Source organism: Alligator mississippiensis, chromosome 3, assembly GCF_030867095.1.
Source record: "Alligator mississippiensis isolate rAllMis1 chromosome 3, rAllMis1, whole genome shotgun sequence".
Lineage (NCBI taxonomy): Eukaryota > Metazoa > Chordata > Crocodylia > Alligatoridae > Alligator > Alligator mississippiensis.
The window spans coordinates 74,941,573-74,959,932 of record NC_081826.1 but is presented as its reverse complement, the minus strand read 5'-3'; the positions used below and the strand labels follow the sequence as shown (position 1 = coordinate 74,959,932).

General features: G+C 39.8%; 1 protein-coding gene across 3 annotated transcripts in view; it reads right to left on the bottom strand.

Moving 5' to 3' along the window:
- Positions 1-18,360, bottom strand: part of ST18 (ST18 C2H2C-type zinc finger transcription factor) — a 133,033-nt gene that overhangs the window by 9,734 nt on the left and 104,939 nt on the right. For all 3 annotated transcript variants that reach the window (XM_059724098.1, XM_059724099.1, XM_059724100.1), the window contains 8 exons: positions 18,091-18,206; positions 13,901-13,963; positions 12,570-12,638; positions 10,023-10,085; positions 9,844-9,924; positions 8,392-8,613; positions 4,961-5,049; positions 2,075-2,178 (listed from right to left, as the gene is read on the bottom strand). In XM_059724098.1, the coding sequence (XP_059580081.1) occupies positions 2,075-2,178; positions 4,961-5,049; positions 8,392-8,613; positions 9,844-9,924; positions 10,023-10,085; positions 12,570-12,638; positions 13,901-13,963; positions 18,091-18,206 (807 nt within the window). The remainder of the gene's footprint in view (positions 1-2,074; positions 2,179-4,960; positions 5,050-8,391; positions 8,614-9,843; positions 9,925-10,022; positions 10,086-12,569; positions 12,639-13,900; positions 13,964-18,090; positions 18,207-18,360) is intronic.

Below are 18,360 nucleotides of genomic sequence, written 5' to 3'. Positions count from 1 at the left end.
CAGACACATGACATAAGCTCCTATACTACTACAATCTAATATAGAGTTACTGCAGGAAAGAAAACAGGAAACATACACTAGTGTAAGTATTGTGTATCTCCAGTTATCTCAGGGTAATGGTTTGCTCAATGCAGAGAGGCCATGGCATGCTTCCTTGTCTCCTCATGCCAAGGTACTATTATACCACCCAATGTAGCAGCTACCCTGTGATAACTGGTAATCTGTCCACTGTCTACCCAATGCAGTTTACATTGTGATGCAAAGTTGATGGAAATTATGTTAGTATTAATATGTCATGTGTCCAGGCTTGGATGAAGCAACATTAAAGGTCACTGTTCATTCCTCACTGTTGGCCAGGCAAACTTAAGAGGGTTGGGGAAAAACATCGAAGTGATTTGCTGATTCAATAATTTTCTAATTCAGGCTCTCACAGACCCCCAATTAGATATTATAGCTACCTTGCAGAAACCCTGGGATAAGACATGCCAGCTAATCTGGGTGCTTATACAGGTCTGGAGAATCAGTACCTGTTAGAACAGACCTAAGTTGAAATGGGAACCATGTTTGAGGGGACTGAGAGGCTGGCTACAGGCCTTGATGCAAATGGCTATTCCTACTAACCCCACAGATTTCCTGCATAATGCCAGTTCACTCAGCTGTATCACAGGTAATATGACTTTCATTAATAAGGAATACCACACAAGCATAAATGAAGTTACTATAAAAATAGCACCCAACCTATCATTGTACACAGTTGAATGCTTACTGTAAATTTAGAAGGGAAAGATAAATTGAGTTTTTCCTGGATTAGTTTGGAGTCATTCTTATTTTTGGGGTCTGTTACTTTTTTAGGAATTTCTCCCTAAAATGTTAATGCTTCTAATCTTTTGAAGCAAGTCTCTAATTTCACTTAATTTACTGGGTGAATGAGAAGCACAGGCCTGTGTTCCAGTGTACGTATACATACTCAGCTCACCCTTAAATATGGAGCTGCAATCAGCATCTCAAGGATAAATTTACTCACACACATACTGAAACAATGCAAAAAAATGATAAGAAGTCTACCTTTCCAATATCTCCTAACAGATCTAATACACTTAACAGATTAGCAAAATGCACCTGTTGTCTGATAAGTATTATATAGGGACAAAATACAAAGTATTTAAATAACTGGTTGTAATGAACAGAACTAGGAAGAAACTGTTAAAATAACAACAGAAACAGCACTAAAAATTAAGATTCCCTTGCAATAATAGTTAAGGATCTTAATAAGAAATTAAAGTCTCATGGCCTAATGGCTTCATTACTGTATTATAAAGCTTCTCTTTATGGGTTCTTAAAACACTTGCAGATTATTGTGTGAAGGAGAATAATCAGAAGTGTAATCAACAAAATGAAGTGCATATTTTATATGGTCAATGTGATTTCCTTGTTTGCTAAGATTAGTTCCTGTTATTCATGCTGCAAATCTTTTATATCAGTACTAGTGTACTTGTCGTTTCTTTAAAGTGGAAGGACTTGATAAAAAATGGTATAGATGATAAAACATTGATCATAAAGGTACAGGTATTGTATTTAGATTGACATAACTAGGATTAGGCCGATCTAAATACCCATCTATGGGCCTGTACATGTTCGGAGCATAGCCCCAGGGCTGGGAGAGCTCAGCCACTTGCCCCAACCCCAGGGCTGTGCTCTTCCTACTCCTCCAACTTTGACTGGGCTATTTTTAACCCCCTGAGTTCCACAAACCCCGACAGACAACCTCCCCACCCCACAGACCTGCAAGCCCCACCAGCCCCATCAACACCCCCTGAAGACCCTCTAGCCCCCTTCCCTCCCTGCACCCTGAGTTACTTACTCTCATTTCTCTGTGCATCTCCCAGGACTGCTGAATGGCTGTACATACTGCTCTTGATCAATGTTTATGCAGCTTAAAGTAAGCCACATGAACACAGACCAGGTATGCCAAGTACAACAAATGCTCAAAAATGTACATGCATGTACATCCATATACATAAATATAACACATACATACATTAAAACTGATCAAAGTGTTTGCTTGTTGTTATACCTGGGTTTGAAGTTTCATCATGTCGGCTTCAATTTTAAGATTGGATTCATTCAATTCTTTTATTTCCTCATCCAAGTGTCTGATTTCCTCATCACTCTCTACACCTGCAAAGAGTTGAATGGATCAAATCATGTTTAAAATGTGCATGTATGAAAACATGGACAAGTAATAACCCATGGATACCTGTGTACTGAACTACACAAGAGAAAAGAAGTAAGCTTTTAGATTAAAACAGTGATCTTGAAATTCTTTTCACCAATGTTTTACTGTCAAAGCTGCCACCTACATGTAAATATACACAAACAGGAAGCTGATCAAGAAACAAAGGGTATTTTGAGCTTTGGAATTACTGTATTTCTCAATGGAAAGGAGAATTTTTTATTCAGTTAATCAAGCAACTATAGCTAACAAAGCAGGGAAAGGATCGGGGTTGTCAGAAGTATTTTATTGAAAGAGGAAAATATAAAACACAACATTAAAAATATGTGCTTTATATTAAATTCTTAGTGAAGGTTTTTTTAAATTAAAAAAAGAAAAGTAGCAATTCACCCCATCCACCCCCACTGTCTTTAATAAGTTATGACACCAGCTGGTAATCTACCTCTGATACTGCATGGAGCTACGTATAGGCACACCCAAACCCCTGGGTCACAGTTTTGGTTTAGTGTGATAAACAGTGAGATATACCAGAAAACTATTGTAAAGGGGAAATTGTTGAGAAGACAAATAAGGCATCACAGAGAAAAAATAGGAGTGATAAGTGCTCTCTATGCCCTCCAATTAAGTGACAGACAACCCCCGATATCGTCAATAAGAGCATTATCCTTAGAGGTACTGAGCATCTACTGTTTCCAGTGATAATTCTTTTTCCTGCCATTTCTTCTTACAGGTAATTATTATTGTAACACCGAGAGGTATGTTCATTGCTTTGTTGTAGACACAGTATAATGGGGGTAGAGATCTTAGTTAGAAAGAGCTCACGGTCTAAACAGATAACAGGGATGGAAGATTTGGCAGGCAGAACTGCCCCAAAATGCCTGTGGTTATGTAATAGGTTAGTGCAACAGAATTAGGAAAAAAATCCAAGTGTCTTGAGTGTTAGTCATGCCCTACTCCCTAAATCATGCTACCAAAGGAAGCAGAATCATGTCTCTAAGTTTATCTGATAGATGATCTTTTACTTTTAAAGGGTGTGTGTTGAGGGGGATTGCCAAAATACCTATACAGATGGAGCAATGTTAGATTACCTATAGAGATGGAGCAATGTTAGATTACAATGGGCATAACTACATGTACTATTAATATGATTGAATAAACTCCGATGCAGTTCACACCAGAGTTTATTGATTCTGAGTGCCACATTTACATGTGCACCTGGGACTGCAGTATGTTGAGCCAGGGCAGAGCAGCCCTGGCTGGCATGGGGTCTAGAGGGTCAGTCTGCCAGCCTGAGGCTGTGGAGCAGCTGGCTGGGGTATGAGGGTACTCCCGTGCAGGGCGAGCCAGTAGACAATCCCTGCACTAAAGCACTCTTATGCCCCAGCCAGCCATGTCAGCATCTACATGTGCATTGCTGCACACTAAATAATGCAGCCATAGGTTAGTACTTGTGTTGACAAGTACTAACCTATGGAGGCCTTTATTAGTTCACTGCAGCCTAATAGGACCACATGTCTAGGCACTCAGACTTTACCGCAGAGCTAATTTGTAGGGGTGTGTGAAATGGGCCATATTCAATTCATTGATTTGGATCACTGTCCCCGATTCGATTTGGCCAGATCCGAATCTAAAGATTCAATGCTGATTCAGAGAATCAGTGATTCAGCCATAGACACATATTTAAATGTTTTTTCTGCATACCTTGTGGTACCAGGCACAGCTCATGAACGCTGCAATGCTGGGGTGGATGGAGTGTCCCACAGGCGTGCAGGCCGCCCCCCCCCGCACATGCTCAGCAGTGAACCCGGAAGTGGACTGGAAGTACTTCCGGCCCACTTCCTGGTCTGCTGCTGAGTGCATGGGGGGGGAGGGGCACTCCTCCGCTGGCTCAGCAATTGGCCATGGGGGGGCCCTGGGTGCCTCCCTAGATCCAGGAGGCACCAGTCACCAAGCCGGGGGGGGGGGGGGGGCAGCCCAGTGTGCTCCCTGGCAGACCCGGAAGTGAACCGGAAGTGCTTCTGGTCCACTTCCAGGTCTGCTGTCGAGTGCGCTGGGGAGCCCACCATGCTTCTGTGGGACGCTCCATCCATCCCAGCATCTTGGCGTTCACAAGCCGTCTGGTACCGAGGTATGTAGAAAAAACATTTAAAGCTGTGTCTATATCCAAATCGCCAAATCTTTCTGAATCTCTCCAAATCAATTTGGAGGATTCTGATTCAATTCAGAGATTAAAAGTTCTCCTGATTTGATTCAGATTTGGAGATTTGGCTACCGAATCAGGCCAAATCTCTGCTGAATCGAATCAGGGACCGAAGCTTCACACAGTACTGCTAATTAGGCAGTAAACTTCTTGTGTAAATGCACCCAGTTAGTGTGAATGAGACCACTAAATTCTGCTTTCAGTATGCATCCCCTCCCCTTCTTTTTATATTTCTGTTTAACTGAGACAGGTCCTTACAGTCTATTAATAATAGATTAAAAACAAAAGCCTTGTAAAACTTGAATCAGAATGTGACCATTAAACCTGGCTGTTGTATTTGCTGCGAGGAAATGGGGTATATTTTATGTTATTATTTTTAAAGGAAAAAGCTAAAGAGAGGTTGAGTTCCAGTTTTAACCATTCTGAAGCTCCTTTACACTGAGAGTGGCATAAAGGGGCTAAATGTAAATGAGAATCAGGGCTCTCAGAACTACATAGATGTAATCATCCCTTGCATATCTCCTTACCACCACTCGCTTTAAGCTTGATAGTCATTAGTTCTTCAGAGATTTTGCCCTTTTTTATGGCTTGTGCATTCAGAGGACACCCTGACAAGCTGAAAAAGATACGGAAAAAACATTATCACCCATTTGATAATGGCAGCAATCCTTTTAGGGCAATATTATAGTGCTGTTGGTCAGACCTTTGTTCCTAAGGTTATGTGAGCCTATCCATTATAACCTAGCTTCAAGAGTAAAACAACTCACTAAGAGCTATTTTAACAGTATTTTCTGCCATGAAAATTGGCACAGAAGACTCAACCTATATAACCAACTATTCTTAAACACATTTTAAACTAATCAGAGTAGCAGTGGGAGCTATTCTTAAGTTGTGAATGTAATATTCACAGAAATCTTGAGGTCATCAATCTTTAAGCAAAACTCCCTACCGTTTTCACTGAGGGTTTGAGCTTCAAAACAAAGGGCATGGAAAAGTACCTACAAATAGTGAGCTTATCAACCTTTAAAGAAAAAAAAAAGAAGTGCTTATGTGCAGATTTTCATTGTGCATAACTATGGTGTCATTTTGATGATGCATAATAATGATCAATATGATGATAACTCTGGATTTATGCCATGGATTGTAATAGCTTTCTTGAAAGGGTATATTATATAGTCAGTTTACTTTTTAACCACTATTCATATTAAATTACATTTTGCTATTTCAAAGCTTACAATTTCATCAACTGGTAATTATCTGAGGCAATTTTTATGGCAGACAGACTAAAGGGCTAAGATTGACTACACTGCCTTAGGACTATCTTTAGAAATAAAAAATAGAGAAATACCCTTATGTTGCGGAAATTACTGAGGGGTTCAGATTCTGAAGTAGTCAGGTGAGCAGTGAAGGAAAATTATGCATACTGGGGAAACTACTCAAATTCATGGTTTGGCCTCATGAAAAATAAAGACTCAAACTGAGGGATGTTTTCAAAACAAGGTTTTTCATTAAGGGCCAGAGCTGATGAACTTTTTCACATGAAATAAATGAGGGTGGGGATTTACAGTGCATCAGATACGCAGTGGTAACTCTCCATGTGCACACTCGGGGTGGAGGGGAGGCAGTTTTAGTTCTGAAGAATTTTCACAGTACATAAAAGCTAGTGCAAAGTTGCTTAGCTCTTCTGTTGTTTATTTAAAAGCTGTAGGTAAAAATTATAGCTTCAAAGACTGACAGTATAGCCATTTTTTTCTTTGTCTTGCACTAATGACTGGTATGAAGTATAACTTCAGACCACAGATCACCAAACACTTGGGATATTTTTAGACTTTGCTTGCCATGGAAAGATGCATCATGTTAGAAATCATATGAAGCTAGCACATTTTAACTAATGTAATGTTAAACATCACTTTATCCTTAACTGGAACAAAGGTCATCCACAGGATTAACCCTGAGCAGCTAACACATTTTTAAAGATGATTTGTTTCTGCCTGCGCCAGGTGCTAAATTGGGTTTGTCATCATGCTAATTATATGGCTAAATTACCCTTTATGACTATTTTCCAGTCATATAAATGGCATTTTTGGTACTTATGCACAGTTTGCATAAGTGCCCATATGGCTTCTAAGCATGTTCAATAGGCAATGCATTGGCCAAGCAATGATTTACATGCATATTTGGGTGTAAGTCTTGAAAAAATGAGGAGTGGTTCTCCCATGTTTTAGCACCATAAAGCTGAGTGGTTACAAAATTCCTTCAGGAAGTTGGAGACTCAGATTTTAGGCCCCTTCGTCGAGAATGGATTTAGAGCTATGCCTCTCTGACTTTCAGCATAATGTTCTAACCACCAGCCCACAGGTTAGGTGTTATATAGTTCCCTTTCCAGCCCTCCTTTTGAAGATGAACCACTGCACCTTGACTTTAATATCCACTGGATAACATGGATGGAGAAGTGAGGAAGACATAGCCCAAGTGGGAGCAAGGGTTGAGTACAGAACCTAGGACTTGCTTCCTTCTAGACCAACATTCATCTTAGTGAGTCACACAGTCTGTAGCTTGTTCTTGTCCTTCTGACTCATACGCTCCTATCTTGGCTCCCCCAGGGGGCAACTTCAAAAGGAGGGCTGAAGATGCGACTAGGTAATGCCTAGCCGTGGTCTGGTGAGAAAAGCACTGTGTTGGGAAGTCAAAAAGATGCATGATCATAACCCTTCTATTTGAGAGCATAAACCTCAGTCTCCCATCTCCTCAGCAAGTGCCCTAGCCCTCCTAGACAAGTGCACTTATCTCTGAGGGCTAAAACATGGAAGGTCCCTCCTCCATCATCCAATATTTTGGGATTTAATTTCAGGTATGTTCATATGAACCATATAGCTGCCCATGTAGTGTGTAGCCTACTATGTACACTCAATAGCCACTTGGACACTTATACATCCACCATACACAGATGACAGAATCACACACTATATGAAAGTCCCAAACATGATACTTACATGACTAAAAACTCTGCCATTTGGGAACATAAAGGGTAATAGTACTTAGGCCATAATATGATAATATACATATTTTCTAACATGACCTATTTTTCCTAGTACAGAGACATAAATAAAGGATAAATCTGATCTAGTAAAGCTGGGAAAGATCCACTACTTCTATCAGCTTCTTTTGATTCTTCCATGGTTTACTGTATCTAAACACCTCACATTTTTTAACTCGGACAAAGAATGTCTTATCTAACTTTATATCAGCTATGTAGTTGGCCCAATAAAGAATATCACCCTAAGAAACCCTTGCCTCTTGCAATGGATTTAATTTCACAGCACCCACAGGAGGGAGATAAGTACTACTCTCATTTTACAGGTAGGGAACTGATGGCTACAAAGAAATTGAGTGACTTACCCAAGATCATATAAGAAAATTGTGGCAGAGTAAGGAATTAGGGACTTGAAAACAGGCCTCCCAAGTCCTAGACTGATATCCTAAAAATTGGACTATCTTTCCTCTCAGAGTTAGTGAAATTGCTAATTTTTTTTTCGTCTTTATGATTTCTTCAGTGCTGGATCTACAATGCTCAGACCTTGGGTAGGAATGGCTGGAATTACATTTCAATTGCATTTTGAATCATCTGTTAAAAATACGCACAAAAAACCCCTGGTAATTTCACACGAATCTAGCTAGGAACCTTATCGGTTGATAAATTGTATCAAAACCTTTGTACCAGGTTCCCAGGAAATCTACAAAGTCTTGTGAAACTCAGAACAGGAGCAATGTTAAAAAAGGTTCACCAGCTGTTCAGACTCTGGTTATTCTGTTTTCTACTACCACAATTGCTATGTAAACATTTTTATAGGACTCGAACATGATTTGCTTAGTTTGCAACTCTACTTCCCCCCACCCTTTTTTGCCAAAAAAACATTGAATTATTAAAAAAAGAGAGAGAAAAAACAGAAAATTGTACCTTCTGTGGGTGACAAAAACATTATTAACGTGTCCCAGCCCATTGCAGCCTGGCAAAGGACAGTGTGGCAACTCTTGTTTGTTCAGCTTCCAAGATAGCGAGGACCCATTGAGTGGACTCTCCTTCTGTCTCTTGGCAGCCAAAGGACAACCAGAAGCAGTGCGATGAGATGTGTATTTACCTGATATATGACCTTGGCCATCACAACCAATTACTGGACACCTACAAAAAAAAAAAAAAAAAGTGTGCATCATCCTCTAAGAAACAAGTCTAACTGGCTACACTGTTTATGCTATTGTTTTAAAGCTTGACCCTGAGAGACACTGTGTACCTGAATCTTCCATTGAGGTCAATGAGTGTTATGTGCATTCAACAAAACTCAGAATTAGGTATTTGTACTAAAAGCTACAGCGCAGGCATTATCTAGACCTAAGCTAAAAAAAAAGTGCCAATATTCTTACTGGGGTAAAAAAGGGAGGGAATCACATTTTGACAAATTTGTAAAGAGGCAACATTAGTTTTTCTCTCTTCACATCTTTGATAAAAAAAACCCAGAAGGTGGTTTTCTGCAGGCAGAAAGCTGTTATAGCTGTTATTTTCATATGCAAATCCTTGCCAGGGTGATACCTCATAATTTTGCAAAGCTCTAACACCATTAGCCAGAATGTGCATGGGCCTTTTTCACATGCCTCCGTCACCAGACTTTTAAAATCAGCATTAACACATATTAATAGCTGAACAGGTATAACTTAGCCTCTGCTGTAGATGAACTGGTCAGATGTGTGTCAGAACACATCAGATTTATGGACATTGCTTTGAATTTTTTCTTTAGTTTAAAAGAGGATACCTTCAAGCCAGGAATAAAGTTTGCATGGAATAACTGATTTTCACCTTGGGACAAATTTCACCCTAGATGCAGAGAGACGGCACAAGACCTATGTACCACTCAAGTCCCAAAAGGAAACTTATTGATTCTCATGAGCCTTATCCCGGCTCTCTAAATTAACACTTGGGAGGGGGAAGGGTATTCAGGTGTGAAACATGATTTTAACAATTTTCTGCAAGAATTTGTTATTTGGACCCAGGATTACATTTCATTTCTGATTATGATGAATGTGCCAGATAAAGGTAAACAGAGAGAGAATTGCCACTGTTAAAAACTGTGAATTTTTATACATTTTGCCACATTTCCAATAAATTTTGGCAATTTTGGGTCTTACTATTTTACAAAATGCAGGAGAAAACAAACCTGTCCTGTATTCACACAAGACCAAGGTAAATGTTCCCTCAGTTTCACTAGCACTACAAATACTTTTTTTAGCTGAAGTCAGATAATATGAAGCCAGACCTTCATATGTATAAATTTAATTAGCAAAATTCTTAGGATTGAACCAAACACAGCTGCCTCCACCAAGCTGTAATCCCTCACGACTGATAAGACTCGGCACTTACTTAAGTTCTGGGTCTTCTTTTTCTTCCTTGGTAGGAGTCACTTTGACACCTCCTTTCCTGGCCCGAGGGCAACCAGACAAGCTGAAAGAATTATACAGAGTAAAGTCCCTTTTTTTTTCAACTGACACTTGCCATGACTTACTCCCAGCTTGACTCTGAAAAAACTGAACAATGCTTACCTTCTGTGTGAAGCATAATTTCCAGTGACATGACCAGAGCCATCACAACCAGGTGTTGGGCACCTATAATATAATATAATATAATATAATATAATATAATATAATAGACAGCAAGTATACTGTACCAGATGAATTTGTAACGCATAAGGAGGAATAGCAATAGAGATGTTTTTTTTTGTTCTTTGAACAAACAAAACTATCTCTTGCTGCATCTAATAGGTAAATTGCTTTCCTATTTTCCTGTTCCAATTGAATTTTGTCAATCTGGAACCTGGAATGTACTGCATAGTGCAGCATTGTGGTTTTATACAGATTATGTTAAAGTTTTCTTTGCAAAATATGTCTTTTGCTATAAAAGAGTAACATTTAAATAAAAATCAACACACAGCTTTATCAATTTCTCTATGAAGAGCTGTCATCAGAATTTATGGGACCTGATATTTACTTACAGAAACTGGTATATTTTAAATGTTATCTCTATGTTACAGAAATAGAAATTGAGACAGAGAAGTTGTGCTTCTTAAGGCCATAGAGTCAATGTGATAGCCAGATTTTGGAAACAACATCTCTTTCGAATTAATCCTTTAAAACTGGGGTGCAAATGTATAGCCTACAGGCCAAATTCAGCCCATGAAACCATGTTGTTTGATCCCCACATCTCCCAGAGGGGCCAGGAATTCAGCAGGGTGAGAAGAGGTGGGGCCTGTTGCTGAAATCCAAGGGCTGGAGCCCCACTGGGGCATGTTGGTGTTAGGGGCAAGCAACATCTCCAGTAACCCCCTGCACCACCACTTGCCCCCTTGCCATTTGCCCCACCATTGCTGCTGTATCTAGATTTGGCATCCAAGTTTGACACACTTGCTACAGAATAACATACCTTGATTTCAAAAAGGAGAGTTTATTTGAAATGTAGTTGGGAGAAACACTCCCCCAGTCAGTGTTTACAGGGTGATATCCTCCAGCCCAGATTTTATCCAACGCCTTTTCCTTTTTGGTAATTGTCTCTGAGCAGGTTTTGATTTCTGCTATTTTGCTAAGTGCTTTATGCAACATATTTCTGGCTGTGAGTTGCTCATGAACTTTGACTTTCACAGCTCACTTGTTATTCATAGTGAGTGGTTTGTCACTTACGTCACGTGTTGTTGCTTCCCTTTTCTTAACACACAACTGAAACTTTAGAAGCTTTAGTGGGAAAACAGCCATATTGGAATGCTAATGACAATGCTGACATGTGACTATAGGGGAGGCGACATGAAAAACAGCCTTTAACAATATTTGCGTGAACACCCATTCAGGTGTGTGCTCCTGGCAAGCAAACAAAAGCAGGGACTAAGACAGTGGAATCAGCAATTGCTTTAGAATTTGACAAAATTTTCATACTCTTTGCACAGCTCTGTTGAAAACAAACTGAGTCATTGTGTCACTCTGCCAACATCACAGCAAAGCCTCTGTTCTGGGAACTGCTTTGAACATGTCCTAACATGACTGGCTCTTTCTTGCCACCTTTGCTTCATACCCAGAATGTGGGTTTTCCTTTACTAGCATCACACACCATATTGTTTACAACATGGGACAGCATGACTGGATGCATCATCATTTTATTTTGGGGAAGTAGTAACGCTAGTGACTAACCCCTGAACTGAAAAAAATGGACTTCTCTGGATTTGGCCACCCATACTTTTTAACACCATTAATGCTGTGTAAACATTATATGTGGAATTTTTTGTCCTTTATCTGAAATGGTAATCCCTCTAAAGAGGGATAGGATGGACAGTCATTCAACTCTTCCTTCACAATGATTTTCCAAGCTATATATTTTGCAGGACCCCATTTACTGGGTGCAGAGAGAAAATAGGGTTGGGAAACAACCATCAAAAAGTCTCAAACATCCTGCTCATAGCACAAAACTACTAACTAGGTGATTGGCTGCCTATCCTTCTTTTGACTATGGATTATACATATACAGCTGCCTAATGCACGGTGACTGGCAAAATCCTTTTTGCAAGTGACATTTTATGGTAAAAAATATGCAACATCAAATCATATGATGTGATGCTTGTCTCACTAATGTTAAGCTGAGCATATCTGGTGGTGAAAGATGAAGGCTAGAGATCTGGAAATTTGGTCTGGTTTTCAAATGTCTTTATACTTATCCTAGCCTCTTTGATCTAGAAATCAGATGGGGTATTTTGTCAAATCAGACTTCTTGCAAGATTTTGGTACGTTCTGTCTGCAGCTGGCTCAGGAATATCACCAATACAGTTTCTCATACTGTCTCAGGTCCTGGATAATGCATAGAAACGAAGAGGTGCAAACGATGCAAAATGACAACAACAACAACAACAATAACAAGTGATTCCTATTATAACAAGTGATATTAGCTAAAGGTTTTGGACTGTACCCACTTAAATGTTTGTACAAGGCTCTTCATTTATACCAAACAATTTACTCATCCCAAATAAATAACTGCATTCATTAGGGAAACCTGTTGATAGGAGATAAATCACATGTTTTCTATTGTCATTTTTTTCTGTTATCAATACTTACTTAAGCTCCTGAGAATTGGCAGCCATGAGGGATTTTAATGTCTTATCAGCTAACGGGCATCCGGAAACACTAAGGAAAACAGATGTGAAATATGTTTTATTTGATATGCTAAAACAGAAAATGACTTTTCTGGGGGGTGGGGGAGATTAGTATTTATTACTGAATAAAAAGATCTCAAAACAATTATAATTAGCAAATGAGAATCAACACATATAAGACAGTAGTTCCTCAGACAGCAGAAAGGGACCTGCTCAGAAACAGATTCTGCCTGGTCCCTATGTCTATACACCAGCAGGCACCACTTCAAAGGGCATGTGCAGGCATAGATCGAGTCCCTCTTGTGTAGACACTTGGTGGTGCCAGGATCTGTGATGGGACAGTGATCAAAGTTAGGAGAGAGGGGGGCTAGCAGATCCACATGGGGGGGGGGGGAAGGTATTGGCAGGATAGTGGGGGAGCTTGGGGGTGTCGGGTCCACAGGGAGACTGTCCATTCAGGGATGGGGGGGAGGGGGGGAGGCAGAAGGCTAATAATAGCCCAGTCAGGGTTAGGCAGGGGAAGGAAAAGTGCAGCCCTGGAGCTGGGGCGAGCAGCTGGGCTTTCCCAGCCCTGGGGCCGTGCTCTGAATGTGTATGCACATTCAATAGTTCAAGCTAGCTCATGCCTGATTTGTACACCTCCTCGGTTAGATTGCACCAACTATTTTTTGTCCTATCTAAACTTCCTGAACATCTGCACAGTTCAACACTTAGGTTGACTTAATCTTAGTTAGATCGTGTAATGTCTGCATGTACCCAAAGAGATACCTAGTGCTTTGTGCTGCCAACACAGAGGCCAAGCAGGATTACAGCCTATGTGCTTGGTTGGGGAGGCAAGGGTCAAAGACGTTGTCCCTGTCCATGTAGTGGAAATAAGTTGCAGAAAGGAAAACTGCACAGCAAAAAGTGGCCTAGCAAATTTGTGACTTTCAAAGCCTTGAATGCTGATGTTTGTGGAAACACGAATATTTAAATCTGCATATTCCAGTGTTCACATTAGAAGTTCACTTCAATGCTCAACTACCTAAGGAAATACTGAAAATACTATGTGATCTACATGACCCATTGCTTGCATCCCATGGAACTCAAATAATAAATGCTGGTAGTGAGCTATTTGCAATCTGTAGAGTTAAAAATAAATGCAAAATTCACCAGAAGTAGAAAAAGCCTGACTTTGGCATACAAATATTTTTTCCTGAATCTTATTTGCTCAGTTATATTTAAAACAAGTGAGAAAATGACTGTATACAAAGTTAGCTGTGTTTCCGATTTGAATTTCTTGTCATTTCTTACCTACGGTGTGATGCATAATTTCCTGTAACGTGGCCACTTCCATCACATCCTGGAGTTGGGCAGCTGTGTATAGAAAATTCAGTTGATGGTGAGAGCTTATCTAATATATGTAAATAGCTCATATTTCCCTGATAAGCCACAACTATCTACATACTAACTACACTGGCATGACCTAAGTTAATATTAGTATCATCCTACAGCTTTCTAACTCTTAGCATATATGGTTAGTAGATTGTATACTCATGTGAAGTTTCATTATGAACCTGAACAAAAACATTAGTTATACTAAGGCATGAACTGAAACCACCATGCTTTGTATAGATTTTGCAGTTACTTTAGCTTGTAGTTTAACTACTGACATCTCTTTTGATGGTAAATGACAGATTTTAAGATCACAAAGCACCATTATGAAAAATTGGTTACCTCCTATATAAAAGAGATGGAACTTTACCCAGCAATTTCTGTAGCTGTCCCATCACTTCTGACTGAACACAAACAGCTTTTAGAAAGACAGCCAACCTTTAGCTCGGTGATCGAACTAGGTGCTAGTGTTGTTCCAGAAGAGGAACAACTGCAGTCAGCCAAAACCTGGTGTGAGCTGGTACAACTCCTATGGAAATTTCTGGGCTAAATTTAGGATAATGGTGGCAATAGTAACATTTGTTTAATACACAGCTGGGGTGGCAAAGGCCAAAAATCTCAGAAGTTCTGCCCAAATTGCATCTCCAGCCAGTGTTTCACGTACGGCAGGAAGGAGACCTCTGATTCTCACCATGCTTCTTTCTCTCTGACCAAATGGAGTACAACAGCTTTACTCAAATCTGTGGCCCCCACAAGGCTTGCATGGACACATCAGAATCATTTACTCAGCACATTGCAATGTAGTTGCCTTAATACATTCAGGGCAAAGAAAAATAATTTTGCAAATATGACTTATGTATTAGGGTTTGCACACAGAACAGTTCATTGCAGCTGAGCTACCATGGCTCAATGTTTTCTTTTCAGGTGCCTATGTCATATTAAGAATTTCCTCATGATGGAGCCACTTGAACTGAATTGCTCAGTATATATTTTGAGCTCTGCATGTATACAGCAAATATTGTCTATCTCTAGTGTAACCTATGGATTCCTCAGGGAATAAATTAAAAATATTTCTTGTTTAATTATTTGGACAGGTACATTTTAGACATGCATTGCCACCCTGCGTTCCCAACATGCACCACATATATTTTAAGATTGAGTTTAAGTGGTTTTGTAAGTGTTTGGGTAAATTACAGAGGAAAGAAGACACTCAGTTATTAACAGAAGTGGAAAAATATTTTTGTGGGTATATGGAAATTAGCCAATATCTCAAAATCACAATTAGCACAAAAGAAAAAGATGTCAGAATTTTCAATAGGAAACTTGCTGCAATTTTTTTGTTTGTTTTAAAAGAGGCAAAATAAACACAAGCCTCCAGCAATTTAGGTCATGAACTGTGATTGCAGATACAATATGGTGAGCAGCCAATATGCAGATTGAGATGCATGAGGTGAAAGGATCACTCTTCACAGAAGTTTGCCTCAGGGAAATGTAATTTCTAGAAGCAGAGAGGGATTCTAACTGATTCATTGCCACAGAGGCTGCAAAATAACCAGCAAGACAAGGGTGGATGTCATGGAATTCAATTGTGGATGGAGCCTGCAGTGATGTGCGGTGGACTATCCTCAGTAAGTGATGCAGACTGCATTTGTCTTTGGTAGCCATTGGGGATGGAGAACGGAGAGAAAAGCAGAAATAAAATGTGTTTGCCGAGTCCCAGGTGAATATTTACATCAGAGACAGAGTACTCAATGGATGTCAGAATGGTTTAGCTCTTAATAATGTTTTGATGTGAATCCAAAGATTTTTCAGGAGCCTGGCCAAGATTTTAAAAAGCAACTAATGATTAGAGCTGGTTGGAACAGTTTGATTAAATGAAATTACAGCGAAATATGCTGTTTCATTGAAGCTGAAACATTTCATGGAGACATATCAGTTTCTACAAAACTTTCATGGGGAAGGTTTTTGGGGCTACGACAGAACAAGAAGGACCTTACAGGAGAGCACATGAGCTATTAGTTAGGGACATGCCCGATCTTGCACTGATCTGGGCTAAATTCACTGCTCAGAATCAGGCAGAGCAGGGACTTGCACTAATCTGGGCTAAGATTTTGCACTGATCTGAGCTATGACACCGCTCAGAATCAGGCAGAGCAGGGACTTGAGCCACAACTGACATGCATGCATACATCCATATGCACACATACACACACATACATGCATGTATGTGCTATCTCATTTCACATAGAGGTTTCAGCATGGAATGAAAACAACTTCTGAAGCCAAGGAAATGGATCTCAGATCAGGCAATTTAACCAACCTGTCATTTGGATCAACTCAGCTTTAATTCCTCTTGAACAAAACAAACTGAGTTCTTAACTAACTTTCTTACCAGCATGCAGAGGAACAGTGTTCTGCTTCCTGCTACCCAAGTTGCAAGTCTGTATAAAGTGGGTTGGGCTTTTGTTTGTCTACAAAGATAGCAGCCAAGTGACTTTGCTATGTTGACATACTTCACAACAGCATTGCTTTAGCACCTAACAGAAGAGTTTACTCTGTGTTGTGATCCCTAAACTGCTAAATCTACTTGTTAAAAAAAATGAAACATGGTAAAGTGGTACATGCAAGTGAACAGTCTGTTTAGACTGTAAACACCTTGAGCAAGGACTTGGTCATCTTCTTTGCTGAGTACAGCACTAGGCATGCTCAACAGCAAGCTTGCAACAGTTCTCTGAAGTCTGAAAGGATGTGCCGCTGTGACTGAAGGAAAATTATGCTAGGGCACAATGCCCAGGTTCACTTGAGAGACCACTCTAGCTCACAAGATGTCTTGCAAAAATGAAGGCAGCTTTGGCCCTGACTTTCCTTTCCCATCAATTTTACATTGGTGTGGCTTCTCTGACTCCAGAAAATCCTTGCCTCTTACATAATTCCTGGACCATCACAGCTACAACATCCCTCCAACACTACGAGGGTATTACTACTATTTTACACTAATGTAAATGAGAACAGAATCATACACTGTAGTCTTGGGAGCTGGAAAGAGCAGAGAATAGATTGCTGTTAGGTACAAAGCAGGTATATCATTTTCTATTTTCAGGAATAACCGTAAAGTAACATTACATTCTCTTCCCATGTATCAAACCAATTCTGTTATTCAGCACTGGAATAAGTAGAATGTGCTGAGGAACAACACTGCTCAAAGTTTTTGTTTTGGTTTTTTTTAAAAGACAAAAAACAAAATACAACTTTGCTCAGCCAGCCTTAGCTTCTGTCTGCTATTGTAAAGCAACAAGATGATTTCTTTTCAGAATGGTTCCTTTGCTCCAAAGCAGGTTGGAGTTGTTATATTCTGCATATTTTCCCAAAACAGAATTTGATTTTTTTGATTTGCCCCTAGGTTTAAATAAACAGGGAGCTATTTTCCTTCCTTTTCCCAGCTTTGGAACTCTGGGATAATCTGGTGCCATGTGCACACATTGTCATATATGGACATGCACACTGTTTCTCCATTAATGTCTAAGAGGGCCCATCCACACTGTGACATGGATATTAGTAGTGACCTTTTCTACTCTTATCATCCTGGGCTAACCATCTTTTCTTGAGCTGGTATATAGATCTCCACAGAAAGACAGAATTTAGTTCATAATCCATTGTATGTCTTAATTTTTTAAAATTAAACCTTTTAAATCTTAGAGCTAGAACCTGAAGCTCTACATATAATCCATGCAGTGGATCTCCATGGAGGACTGAGTGGAATAGCACTTTTTTACCAGTACAGATAGAGAAGCACTGGCACAGCCACTCTGTAGCCTTCAGTATACTGCATGATCTGTAGCAGATGCTACAACCTTTCAAAACTTTCATGCATGTGTGGCGATGTCAAAGAGCAAATATCTATGAACTTGAATCCTCCCAGCTGGGCCTGGAAACCTTTTCTGACCCATTTTGGCTTTAAAACTCACTTCTGATTAACACTGGAGACCCAAGGTGGGGCAGGCACACCTGTTCTGGAAGCCTGTTCCAAAGCATGAGAGTTTTACTTCATTTAGAGTCATTAGTATTTACAAAGAAGGGGGAAGGAAAACATGACAATCTTTGAGACTCACGTGATGAGTTCCTTTTTGAGATCTCTTGAATGGAGCTTAGGTTTTGGACTTGGTATGGAGACATCTCCTGGATACTTTTTTTCCTCTGGGTTTTCTAGTGAGTTCACTGGATCTTTCTGAAATATTAGATGAGAACATCACAAAAGACTTGTCCCTTCTTTACCTTTCTTATATTCAAACAATACTAGCTTGATTTTGTGTTGGAAGAGAAATGTCTTGAGAAACTTTTGATGATAGTTATCAGCCTTAAGAAGCTATGTTGGAAAGATA